This window comes from Eptatretus burgeri, chromosome 7 (assembly GCF_056783735.1).
Source record: "Eptatretus burgeri isolate ZD-2024b chromosome 7, Ebu_testis_v1, whole genome shotgun sequence".
Lineage (NCBI taxonomy): Eukaryota > Metazoa > Chordata > Myxini > Myxiniformes > Myxinidae > Eptatretus > Eptatretus burgeri.
In genome coordinates this window covers 56,318,537-56,332,311 of record NC_140967.1, presented here as the reverse complement: position 1 = coordinate 56,332,311, position 13,775 = coordinate 56,318,537, and the positions used below count along the sequence as shown (strand labels likewise).

The 13,775-nt window shown below is 42.5% G+C and overlaps 1 protein-coding gene across 1 annotated transcript; it reads left to right on the top strand.

The window, feature by feature from the left end:
- Nucleotides 1-826: 826 nt before the first annotated feature.
- Nucleotides 827-13,168, top strand: LOC147023309 (claudin-7-like). Its single transcript, XM_085888557.1, has 6 exons — nucleotides 827-1,056; nucleotides 5,059-5,368; nucleotides 7,814-7,978; nucleotides 8,313-8,391; nucleotides 10,106-10,249; nucleotides 12,127-13,168. Exons 2-6 carry the CDS (start codon nucleotides 5,152-5,154, stop codon nucleotides 12,176-12,178), a joined length of 657 nt encoding a protein of 218 aa, XP_085744683.1. The 5' UTR covers nucleotides 827-1,056; nucleotides 5,059-5,151; the 3' UTR covers nucleotides 12,179-13,168.
- The last annotated feature ends 607 nt before the right edge of the window (nucleotides 13,169-13,775 follow it).

Here is a 13,775-nt window from a genome sequence, read left to right as displayed (position 1 = left end):
AGTGAAGGAACTACCAACAAGTGATACAGCAGACACGGCTTGAAATTTGGAGCTTTTTGAAGCGGGCTGGGCTGAAGGAGATTTATAAAGTCTAAATGAAGCGTGTCATAAACCAAAAAATGTACAAATTCAAATAATGTCGAAACGAGGTATAAAACATTTATAACACGAACACGATATTTACAACAAAATGACAAAGGAACGAAGTGGACTCGGTTGTGTATTCGATGGGGAACAATAAAACGGTAAACAAGGAGCACGGACATAAATCGAGCTACGAGTGGGAGTACCGAACGGAAAGGAGGGGTCCAGTCATGGGGTGGGTGCTGCATACCTGGGGTTGGTGCTGCATACCTGGGGTGGGTGCTGCATACCTGGGGTGGGAGCTGCATACCTGGGGTGGGTGCTGCATACCTGGGGTGGGTGCTGCGTACCTGGGGTTGGTGCTGCATACCTGGGGTGGGTGCTGCATACCTGGGGTGGGTGCTGCATACCTGGGGCGGGCGCTGCGTACCTGGGGTGGGTGCTGCGTACCTGGGGTGGGTGCTGCGTACCTGGGGTGGGTGCTGCATACCTGGGGTGGGTGCTGCGTACCTGGGGTTGGTGCTGCATACCTGGGGTGGGTGCTGCATACCTGGGGTGGGTGCTGCATACCTGGGGCGGGCGCTGCATACCTGGGGTGGGTGCTGCATACCTGGGGTGGGTGCTGCGTACCTGGGGTGGGTGCTGCAGACCTGGGGTGGGTGCTGCATACCTGGGATGGGTGCTGCATACCTACCTGCGCACCAGTGGGATGGAGGTGAACGGGGGTGGAGCCAGGTTGAGAGCGCGAGAGCGCAGGTGTTGTTTCGGTCACGAGCGCAGGTAGTGGCGCCTCTTGCGTTCACTCATTCTTACTTCCATCTCTCGTCGTATTCATGATCTCCGACAACACCGATCCTCTCGTTTTCAGTCCGCACTTCGTTTTTTTGTCATCTTGCGTCTTTTTTCGCGTTTCTTTCTTCTCGACATTTTCACCTTTTGGCTCCAACTCGATTTCTACCGCTTCACAAGCAGGTAAAGGTCAATGAACACGTAGAGTCTCGGGTAGTCAGAGAGATTCGATGCGAGTTTTGTGTGTGATTGTATCCGTGGATCGCCATGCTTGGTTCCTTTCGAACAGTGAACATTGCTTCCTTAACCGTCGACTTATTATGTCTGCAATTATTTTTCAAAGCATTTCACTCTCTTTGTTGTTGGACAATATCATTACTTAGACTTAGTTTTATGTTTCGTCTTGCTGTCATAACTACTTTTAAAGTTTTTTTTTTTTAATAGGGGATCAGGTGGGGTTAAGAGGGACGTTTTGATGTATAATTTGGGTTATAGGGGATCAGGTGGGGTTAAGAGGGGCGTTTTGCTGTTTAATTTGGGTTATAGGGGATCAGGTGGGGTTAACAGGGGCGTTTTGCTGTATAATTTGGTTTATAGGGGATCAGGTGGGGTTAAAAGGGGCGTTTTGCTGTATAATTTGGTTTATAGGGGATCAGGTGGGGTTAAGAGGGGCGTTTTGCCGTTTAATTTGGGTTATAGGGGATCAGGTGGGGTTAAAAGGGGCGTTTTGCTGTATAATTTGGGTTATAGGGGATCAGGTGGGGTTAAGAGGGGCGTTTTGCTGTTTAATTTGGGTTATAGGGGATCAGGTGGGGTTAACAGGGGCGTTTTGCTGTATAATTTGGTTTATAGGGGATCAGGTGGGGTTAAAAGGGGCGTTTTGCTGTATAATTTGGGTTGTAGGGGATCAGGTGGGGTTAAAAGGGGAATTTTGCTGTATAATTTGGATTATAGGGGATCAGTTGGGGTTAAGAGGGGCGTTTTGCTGTATAATTTGCGTTGTAGGGGATCATGTTGGGTTAAGAGGGGCGTTTTGCTGTTTAATTTGGGTTATAGGGGATCAGGTGGGGTTAACAGGGGCGTTTTGCTGTATAATTTGGTTTATAGGGGATCAGGTGGGGTTAAAAGGGGCGTTTTGCTGTATAATTTGGTTTATAGGGGATCAGGTGGGGTTAAGAGGTGCGTTTTGCTGTTTAATTTGGTTTATAGGGGATCAGGTGGGGTTAAAAGGGGCGTTTTGCTGTATAATTTGGGTTATAGGGGATCAGGTGGGGTTAAGAGGGGCGTTTTGCTGTTTAATTTGGGTTATAGGTGATCAGGTGGGGTTAACAGGGGCGTTTTGCTGTATAATTTGGTTTATAGGGGATCAGGTGGGGTTAAAAGGGGCGTTTTGCTGTATAATTTGGTTTATAGGGGATCAGGTGGGGTTAAAAGGGCGTTTTGCTGTATTATTTGGGTTATAGGGGATCAGGTGGGGTTAACAGGGGCGTTTTGCTGTATAATTTGGATTATAGGGGATCAGTTGGGGTTAAGAGGGGCGTTTTGCTGTATAATTTGGATTATAGGGGATCAGTTGGGGTTAAGAGGTGCGTTTTGCTGTATAATTTGGGTTGTAGTGGATCAGGTTGGGTTAAGAGGGGCGTTTTGCTGTTTAATTTGGGTTATAGGGGATCAGGTGGGGTTAAGAGGGGCGTTTTGCTGTATTATTTGGGTTGTAGGGGATCAGGTGGGGTTAAGAGGGGCGTTTTGCTGTTTAATTTGGGTTATAGGGGATCAGGTGGGGTTAACAGGGGCGTTTTGCTGTATAATTTGGTTTATAGGGGATCAGGTGGGGTTAAAAGGGGCGTTTTGCTGTATAATTTGGTTTATAGGGGATCAGGTGGGGTTAAAAGGGCGTTTTGCTGTATAATTTGGTTTATAGGGGATCAGGTGGGGTTAAAAGGGGCGTTTTGCTGTATAATTTGGGTTGTCGGGGATCAGGTGGGGTTAAGAGGGGCGTTTTGCAGTTTAATTTGGGTTATAGGGGATCAGGTGGGGTTAAGAGGGGCGTTTTGCTGTATAATTTGGTTTATAGGGGATCAGGTGGGGTTAAAAGGGGCGTTTTGCTGTATAATTTGGGTTGTCGGGGATCAGGTGGGGTTAAAAGGGGCATTTTGCTGTATAATTTGGGTTATAGGGGATCAGGTGGGGTTAAAAGGGGCGTTTTGCTGTATAATTTGGGTTGTAGGGGATCAGGTGGGGTTAAAAGGGGCATTTTGCTGTTTAATTTGGTTTATAGGGGATCAGGTGGAGTTAAGAGGGGCGTTTTGCTGTTTAATTTGGGTTATAGGGGATCAGGTGGGGTTAAGAGGGGCGTTTTGCTGTATAATTTGGTTTATAGGGGATCAGGTGGGGTTAAAAGGGGCGTTTTGCTGTTGAATTTGGGTTGTAGGGGATCAGGTGGGGTTAAAAGGGGCGTTTTGCTCTTGAATTTGGGTTGTAGTGGATCAGGTGGGGTTAAAAGGGGCATTTTGCTGTATAATTTGGATTATAGGGGATCAGGTGGGGTTAAGAGGGGCGTTTTGCTGTATAATTTGGATTATATGGGATCAGGTGGGGTTAAGAGGGGCGTTTTGCTGTATAATTTGGGTTGCGGGGGATCAGGTGGGGTTAAGAGGGGCGTTTTGCTGTATAATTTGGATTATAGGGGATCAGTTGGGGTTAAGAGGGGCGTTTTGCTGTTTAATTTGGGTTATAGGGGATCAGGTGGGGTTAACAGGGGCGTTTTGCTGTATAATTTGGTTTATAGGGGATCAGGTGGGGTTAAAAGGGGCGTTTTGCTGTATAATTTGGTTTATAGGGGATCAGGTGGGGTTAAAAGGGGCGTTTTGCTGTATAATTTGGTTTATAGGGGATCAGGTGGGGTTAAGAGGGGCGTTTTGCCGTTTAATTTGGTTTATAGGGGATCAGGTGGGGTTAAAAGGGGCGTTTTGCTGTATAATTTGGGTTATAGGGGATCAGGTGGGGTTAAGAGGGCGTTTTGCTGTTTAATTTGGGTTATAGGGGATCAGGTGGGGTTAACAGGGGCGTTTTGCTGTATAATTTGGTTTATAGGGGATCAGGTGGGGTTAAAAGGGGCGTTTTGCTGTATAATTTGGGTTGTAGGGGATCAGGTGGGGTTAAAAGGGGAATTTTGCTGTATAATTTGGATTATAGGGGATCAGTTGGGGTTAAGAGGGGCGTTTTGCTGTATAATTTGCGTTGTAGGGGATCAGGTTGGGTTAAGAGGGGCGTTTTGCTGTTTAATTTGGGTTATAGGGGATCAGGTGGGGTTAAGAGGGGCGTTTTGCTGTTTAATTTGGGTTATAGGGGATCAGGTGGGGTTAACAGGGGCGTTTTGCTGTATAATTTGGTTTATAGGGGATCAGGTGGGGTTAAAAGGGGCGTTTTGCTGTATAATTTGGTTTATAGGGGATCAGGTGGGGTTAAGAGGGGCGTTTTGCTGTTTAATTTGGTTTATAGGGGATCAGGTGGGGTTAAAAGGGGCGTTTTGCTGTATAATTTGGGTTATAGGGGATCAGGTGGGGTTAAGAGGGGCGTTTTGCTGTTTAATTTGGGTTATAGGGGATCAGGTGGGGTTAACAGGGGCGTTTTGCTGTATAATTTGGATTATAGGGGATCAGTTGGGGTTAAGAGGGGCGTTTTGCTGTATAATTTGGATTATAGGGGATCAGTTGGGGTTAAAAGGGCGTTTTGCTGTATAATTTGGGTTGTAGTGGATCAGGTTGGGTTAAGAGGGGCGTTTTGCTGTTTAATTTGGGTTATAGGGGATCAGGTGGGGTTAAGAGGGGCGTTTTGCTGTATTATTTGGGTTGTAGGGGATCAGGTGGGGTTAAGAGGGGCGTTTTGCTGTTTAATTTGGGTTATAGGGGATCAGGTGGGGTTAACAGGGGCGTTTTGCTGTATAATTTGGTTTATAGGGGATCAGGTGGGGTTAAAAGGGGCGTTTTGCTGTTTAATTTGGATTATAGGGGATCAGTTGGGGTTAAGAGGGGCGTTTTGCTGTATAATTTGGGTTGCGGGGGATCAGGTGGGGTTAAGAGGGGCGTTTTGCTGTATAATTTGGATTATAGGGGATCAGGTGGGGTTAAGAGGGGCGTTTTGCTGTATAATTTGGGTTAATACATCATTTACATGTGGCCACAGGCAGCACAACGATCGAGAAGATATAAGTCAGAAAATGGACGAAAAGGTTCTTTGAGATTTCGCTGGTGGTACATTCTTGTTGGACGCAACATCATGGGGAGCACACCGTGCCAGGTCCTTGCCTGCATTATCTGCTTCGTAGCACTCTTGGGATTCACTATCACTACAGCATACCCCGTATGGAAGATCTCTGCCAAGGGTCCCACTGTCCTCGCCGCTATTGTGTATCAAGGTCTTTGGTTGAAATGCGTTGGGAACTCCATGGGCTCGCAGGTTTGCCGCCTGCACAACACCATCTTCCGTATGCCAGGTACGATGCACGGAGATCAATGTCGTATCCACGTCACATAATGTCACGCAAGCCTGGTGTTGGCTTAATGGTTTGGGTGGCAAGCTTGGGAGCTTCGGGTCTTGAGTTCAAGCCCATGTTGAGTCGTTAAATTAACACCAGGTGGGTTGACTCAGCCTGTCATCCTTCTGAGGTCAGCAAAATGAGTACCAGCTTACTTGTAGCAGGGAGCACTGCATCAACGGCACAGCTGCACTTCCAGAAATGATGCAACCAGTAGCCAAAGGCTACAAATGAATAAATAAATAACAGCGTGTGTTGTGTTGAGGGGAAACGAGGTGTTTGCCAAGGTTCTTTTTCTTGTGTATCCGTCACAATGATAAAAATTAATAATAATTACGAGGATGTCTCTTTATTACATACACAAACTGGTGGAAGTTTTTTTCCCAGCAGTAAATATTATGTTGTGGGATAACATCTGAGGTTTGCAATTCTGGCATTTTAACGAGTTTCCAAGAGGTGACTTATGGTTATATAATGAGCATATTAAAACATTCAGCAAATACAAAACAGATCGTCTTGCCAGAGGTGATGGTGAGAATAAGTAGACCAACCTTTCTCCTCGACTTCACCTGCTTAACCAAAGTAAGATATATTTAATAATTTCCCCTAAAAAAAAGACCGATGTTGGAATACCAGATGCACTCTGCAGAATGCTTGGCTTTCAAAATCAAGAAAAAGCTATCTGAGGATTATAGAATATTATTTTAATTATGAAAACAATTTCAGCATTAGTTGGTGGACGTTAAATATCCCAAGTTGTCCTTCGTGAAGAGTCGGTGAGCTATCGCTGGCACCCTGGCCAAAGTCCTGTCCGAACCTACAGAGTGTGTTGCATCAGCGGCATTGCCATGCCCTCAGCCAATGATGTCACCAAACAGCCTTGTGCTGTAAACAAAAGAAAAGGAGAAGAAGAAGAAGAAGAAGAAGAAGAAGAAGAAGAAGAAGACAAAGTAAAACAATTGAATAAAGGAGAATACCATTGATAAAAGAACGCTCTTAATAATTAATTTCATGTAACAAAGTCCTTGTTTTGTGGCCACTTCTGTTTTAATTTGAACTGTATGGTCAACAGAAAAATTTAAAAATAAAGAAACATCCATCGGTTGAGTGATTGCAAGAAGATTTTGGATGTCCGCTCTGAGTCCAGGAGGTGGTTGGTTCAAAGCCCAGCCAAGTGAAAGACTTTAAAAATGGTACGTGCTGCTTCCTCGCTCGACATTGAGCATTTAAAAGGACAGAGCATGAACAATCCCCATTGGTTGGCATCCATGGGAAGGAGGAAATTCCTCCTGAGGAAACGCCCGGCTGAGTGCATTGAGGAAGACAGCGCCATTGTTGTGACGTTGCTGGTTTCCAGAGTGATGGCAATTCCCCCAGTGTGTGTGTGTGTGTGTGTGTGTGTGTGTGTGAGACAGACAGACAGACAGACAGACAGACAGACAGACAGACAGACAGACAGACAGACAGACAGTTTCACGACGAGCCTTATATTATGTAAAAATAAAATCTCTAAGGCCAGTTATTTAAGCCAAAGGGGACTGGAGAGGTTTAAACGTACAACACAAAATGTCAACATTTATCTATCCATTTGGTAATGCCACAGTGGTGTGCCATGTTCACACACCCCGTTTTATACTTTTCATATTTACCCGAATGCTATTTCAAGGGGCATATTTTTATTTTGAGGGGAGTGGGGGAAAGATGAGGAATCTTAAGAATTTCCAATAAAAGTACAGGACATATATCCTCATTCTAATGAGACTCTTCTCTCATCTCATGCACATATTCAGGGCTGGCAGAATTGCATGGATGTATGGACACTCACCTTACAGCTGTCTGGCAGGGGTTTGAATCTCGACTCAGCTCTTAGCTGTCACCCTGGTGTTTCACATAAAGGGCAAGGTATCGATGTGTGCGCCGTCCATCAAAAGGACGTTGAGCCAGCAATGGTTGTTGGTGTACGTTAAAGATTGCACAGTCGTCCACAACCCAGAATCCTGAAGGAATTCCAAATTCCTGCCTCAATGTGCAAGGGGCACTGCATCATTGGCACAGCCATGTCTCAGTGGATGGTGAAACTCGCAGGCTAAATTCAGAATTTAATCCTTGTCCCCTAACGGCAACCTGAACAACCTTCTCGAGTACTCCTTGAACGCCAACTTGTCCTGCTTGGTTGCTGTGTGGACTGCATCTCCTCCACTATAACCAAATTCACCCACCCAGGTGTTCACCCGTCACGTGTAAACAGCCGTCTTCGTCTAAAAAGGCCAAATCCATTATTACCAATTCAAAGTAAAATCGGATAAATCAACATTTGAAATTTTTTTTCGCCAAACTTTTTTTTTAATGAATATTAAGTACAGAGTAATAATTAAAATGCATAATTTCTTGCATGCTGCACAGTTTATATCCAGGTTGCCCAAGCAGTGATGATAGTGTCGATGCTCCTGAGCCTTCTTGGAATTGTTGTCGCGCTCATGGGAATGAAATGCTCACGAATCAGTGGAAATGATGAGAGAATCAAAGGCCGAATCGTTGCTATTGGTGGGATTCTGAACATTGTGGCAGGTATGTCGAAAAAAATGTTCAAATTGCTGAGCAGACAAGTGGTTGTGGTTAAATTGTTGAAAATGTGGTCATGTGGCCTATGAACACAATCTTGCATAATCATCATCTGGAAAAAATATTTTGTGGCATCCCCTCAGAAGCAAAGGGGACTAACGAAATTGCATATTGTTGTGTTTGTCGGTTGTGACTTGCAATATATTTTTTAAAGAAGGGTACTCTGACCACCTTTCAAGTTAACTTTTTAAACTAAAAAAAATACACTTGTGGAAAAAGTTTACAATGCATGCTCATAAAAGCAGCATCAGCAGCACTAAGTGTTAAATTTTGCTTCCAGGTCTTGCAGTTATCACTGTAGTCTCTTTTTATGCTCGGCAAATTGTCTACGAGTTCTACAGTCCCCTACCTGGAACCAAGTAAGTTTCTTGCGATGTGAGCAGTTTTTGAGAACCATCCTGGACATGCACATGATAACTCGTAAATGTTTGAATTTGTATTCCACTCTCGTCGTCCATGATTGGTTTTTCCAATAGGAACTTGTGCAGTCATTGCATTTGGACTCGGAAGGGTCCTTAATGAAGTGGCACCCAAATCTGTGGAATTTATGCAAATATTATTCATTACAATTTTTTCCCAAACTGCAAAGGAATGGTCATGCCCCACTGAAATTTGGCAAATATGTCCATCCTTTCCTCTGAAGTTTCCATCTCGGCATGCATTATTCACAATGAAGAGAGTTTTCTGTAAGCGTTAGAAGAGAAGTTACCTTTTTTTAGTTCAAACTTTATTGAAAACAAACTTTTTATTTCCACTTCATATCGTTGGTAGCAGTCTGAATATCTTCCTCCATCATTACCATTTCCTACAGCCTGGTGTTGGCTCAGTGGTTGGGGTGGCGGCTTCGGATCCAAGGGTCCTGAGTTCAAGCCCCGTCGGCCGCTGAATTAATACACTAGAGGGATGACTCAGCCTGTCATCCTTCCGAGGTCGGCGAAATGAGTACCAGTTCCAGTGTGTGTACTGGTAGAGGGGCACTGCATCAGCGACACAGTCGCGCTTCAAGAAATGATAGCTACCCCTGCAGCTAAGCTGCCATATGACCACCACCACCACCATTTCCTGTTCCTTCATTTGATGGTTGTGAATGAACGAGTAAGAGAAGAGATTGAGGAGGGTAGGAAAAACAAACTTCCAAGAAAAATGGTTCGGCAAGGAAAAGTTAATGAAGTTAATAAATATCATGTGTCAGAAATGTGGATGACAAGAGATGATGATGCCTTGTTTAATTGAAATCCTGGAGAGACTAGTGAGACAGAACAGCTTCTGCAAGGTGGTTCCATAGATTTGACAAGTGAAGAACCGAGTGTTGAGCTGTACAGTCAGCCTGGATTGTGGATGTTTAACCAGGAGGGGCTTACTGGAAGAACTCGTGCATCCTGTAGTATATAGGGAGGGTCAAAGGACGAAGAGAGCAGAGGGAGCAATATAAACAGAGACTAACCTGCCAACAATGTGAGAGAAACAGAACTTGTGCTTCGGCCTCAATGCCAAAGAGTCCAATAGCCTGGAAGATGTTTACTCTCACAAGCAGAAATCAGATTAACCATCATGTTGTCGTGTTGACTGGTGGTGTGGTGGTTGAAGCCGTTTGGTTCAAAATCAGTGGAGTACAAGATCAGTATTGATTTCTTCTGATCAATAGATTAAATGAACAGGATGTTGGTGGTATGCTAACAACTATGGAAAGAAAGAAGAAGCAGAGGTTTCAGGTGTTAACTCTTCCTTGGAGCAAAAGGGCACTTATTTTTCATTGTGAAAAACGAGTTATTTTTGGTCAGATGAAGGGTTATCGCCCAAAATGCCAGCTTCTCCTTGCTTCCCACTATAGGTAGCACACCTCAATTAACATTCTATTGATTTAATTAATTGTTCTACCTGTTCATAGACATATATCGACACTTGCCTTCACGAGCGAGACCACTTCTAAATTCTATGTTCTTTCTAAACAATTGTCAATCCCAAACACCTTATGTAATGTGATTTTGTGCGCACAAACACACACACACTCACACACACACACACACACACACACGCACGCACGCACGACTTGTGTGCTGTGATATATTGCAGGTTCGAGTTCGGAATTTCATTATACATAGGTTGGGGATCAAGTGTGCTGGCCTTTGTTGGTGGTGTGATGCTCACTACATCATTCACCTGCTGTAAACTCAATATGCCCAGAATCCCAAGGACTGGCTACTCAGCTGCAACAAAGTAAGTCCTAAACTGCATCTTTAGTACCTCGGTTAAAATATTTGACGTATTGCCACAAAACCAATTTTAAAACAATTATTTAGCTTAAATTTTCAATACCTTCTTGGTTATTAAAAAATTTTTTCATGCTCTGCAGCCATAAATTTACAATCCTCTTTTGACCCTTAGTAAATCATGAGGATAGAGCTCACATTGTCAAAAGACGGTTTAATAATGCACATAATAGGCCATTAAAATGAAGTTCAAGAAGGTTATAAAATGTAAGTTTTCATTATTTTTTTGGGAGAAAATGTCACCAAAGCCATTACTGGAAGATCCATGAACTTCTGTATCCCCTCCTCCCTCCCCTCCGCCTTTTTTCCTGGAAGTAGGCCCCTTTGATGTTTAGCATAAAACAAATCTTGGAGATGAGAAAAAGTGTGAACAAAATGGACAAAAAGCAAATGAAGACAGTGTACAGGAGTTAGTGTTATACATGTATGTGGTACCATGCACTACTGATGACGATAACAAAGGATAGAGGGAATATTAAACATTTAAATAAGAAGTGTATAAATTCGGTGATAAAGAGAAGAAATATAAAATCGGGAAATTATCACCAATAACGGACTTGGTCAACAAGGGTGCAAAAGCTTCATTTAAATGTTCATTCTCCTCCACCAGGAAAACACACACACACACACACACACACACACACACACACACACACACACACACACACACACACACACACACACACACACACACACACACACACACACACACACACACACACACACACACCTGACGTCTCATGCAACAGAAGAAAAGAAAAAAAGAAAGATCAAGTAAAATTCAGATATTTATTTATTGAGTGATTTTCACAATCACTATTGTTCACTAAATAGGACTGAAACATCTGGCTTGTAAAGTGGAAAACCCACATTGCAATCCCATATACCGCCTGCGTTTGTCCATTATCTGCGGTCCTTGTAATCCATGTAAAATCCAGTATCACTGCTCACCTCCACCTCAATCGTTCCTCTTTATTCCCACCTGTGGAATCAACTCCCACATGCTCTTCAATCTCAGTCATCCCTCCAGGTTTTCAAGACATCTGTTCACCACCATCTCAGATCGCCCCTATCTAAAACCATGATCTTTTCTCCTGTCGTTAACCCACCCCACTCGAATCCCACCCCTCCAATCCCACCCCCCTCCTTCCAAATTTACAGTTTTACCTCTTGAGAGTTTCTTTCTGTATCCATCTTGTCCACCCATGCAGTCCACCCAGTCCACTCTTGTCCACCCATCCTCACCTGCCTGCCTTTCCTCCCCACACCCATTGTTTGTCCAAATCTCCCTATATTTTGTCCCTCAACCCTGCTTTTGCCCCCCCTTCCCCCTCTCTACTGGTCCTTTTGTGTCCTGTTACATCCTGATCTGTTCAGTGTACAGGCTGTTTGTTCCACAAGCATCAACTGTGTATGCAAAAAAAACTGTAAATTCATGCCATTTCATGTTTTTGTCCGGAATACGATCGACGTTCAAGCTCCTCCATGAGCACAAGCACAATGTTTTAAATCAAGATGAAAAAAGACAAAGCAAATGGTCATTGCTGTTGATTGGAAATTTAATCAGTGTAGAATGGACGAACAGGTCAGCGGTTGGATCATCGCCTAATTTATCCAAGCATATTTTGGCACAGCTTTCTATCTCTTCACCAAAAACATTAAAAATAAAAAATAAAAACTAGGAACCATTTTTCACGTCAATATCTATTTTAATTTCTTTCTGCTGTTGAGTCTAACAACGAATTTCTTGTCAAGGAAAATTGATATGCTTCACACAAAAAGTTTGTTGATCATGAAATAACATTTGGATGTTGTTGCATGCAGAAACCCTGCGAAGTCAAGCATGAGGAGCTACAGTCGAAATGCGTATGTGTGAGCAGGCCCAGATAGAGTTTGGTGCATCTACAGATTGGGCATTCAAAATGTTCTCACAAGTTTAAGGAATTAAAAAAAAAAAAAAATATATATATATATATATATATATATATATATATATATATATATATATATATATATATATATATATATATATATATATATATATATATATATATATATATACATATACATACACATACATACTCTGTATATCCATCCTTTCTGAAGATATACACAAATCTTGGCTATTGAAAAATTATAAAGGTTGTTGTTTCTTGGACTATTTAATTGAACAACCTCAGGCCTATTAAATGTGAAACACTTCTGAACAAATACACTTTCTTGCTAACACAGTATGTGGTTAAACTATTGTGGTGTCATTCAAATAATCGGAAGACGTTTAACTCTGGGATTTGGGAATGCAATCGTGGTTTCGCTTGGCGTGTGCATGATTTCTGCAAAATGCTTTCTCTTTGACATATCTTTTCGTTATTCATGATCTGGTTAAATGATGAAATGTGTAAAGATTTCCAAATGGCTGGTATAGTACAGCAGTATGTCTTTTTTGAAAACACATGCCATATTAAAAAGAATAAGGATGTTTAAGTTTTATTTTGAACTGTAATTGCATACCTCCATGAATTTCCGTATAGTTTAGCTTCAAGCTGACAGGTTGCTCCAGCAGAGTGATTATGGTGGTTTTATGATTTGCAGTGAAAAAAAAGAAAGTCTAAAACAGTTTTTATGTTCTTAAACAGTTGAAAGTCTAAAACAGTTTTTTTTTTGTTACTTTTTTCTGTGGTGCAGGCAATGTACCATCATGCATATAACCTGGTTTTAAGGCAAACTTGTGAAGCATTCTTGCGTTAATATCTGAAGGATTGCATTAGTATTTATTTTCAATGTGGGTTGGTTTTAAACTGTGATCTGGAATCGGATGAGGTACAAGTACATCAATTTCAATAAAGTTGGCTTTCTTACTTACAAACTTTTCTGTCTTGGGTATGATTTTACACTGATAAGTCTTACCATCCATCTTGTCGTTACCTGGAGCACTTAAGGTGGATGGAGGTAAGGTTTTTCACCTCTGTTTACCTCCAGCATAGAAGGTGGACAGAGGTTATGTTTTCACCCCTGTCTGTCTGTCTATCTGTGAACATATCTCAAAAATTTGGGGATGGATTCAGACAAAATTTGGTGGGATAGAATACAAATATTCCCCCCTCCCTTTTATAGGATAAGGGAAGGCTTATAGTTGTTGTTGGGTTTGTTTCTACAATTGATGCCATCAATTTTTAATGGTACCACAGAGTTTTAGACCAAAGAGTACAAAATCACCATTTAGAAAATTTAATTTTTCCTCTTCCCCCCCCCCCTCCCCCTTTCTTTCTTGCACTTCCAACACTCCTAATTTCCAAGTTGTATAAATTTCTGAGCTGGCTCGGACTTTCACAATTAGAACAATAATGAGAATATAAACTATGCAGGGTTCACTTCTTTTTCTTTTTTTTGACCTTGACCTATTTTTAGGTCATAACCTAATTATGTACATTGTAAAAGGTTTTATCAAAACTCGACAAAGATTTGTCTGATAG

Bases quoted from the DNA above. Each gene is read 5' to 3' on its own strand.
- LOC147023309 (XM_085888557.1), top strand. From the start codon at position 5,152: ATGGGGAGCACACCGTGCCAGGTCCTTGCCTGCATTATCTGCTTCGTA. The intron at 5,369-7,813 runs GTACGATGCACG...CATGCTGCACAG, and splicing joins CACCATCTTCCGTATGCCAG to TTTATATCCAGGTTGCCCAA. The intron at 8,392-10,105 runs GTAAGTTTCTTG...GATATATTGCAG, and splicing joins AGTCCCCTACCTGGAACCAA to GTTCGAGTTCGGAATTTCAT.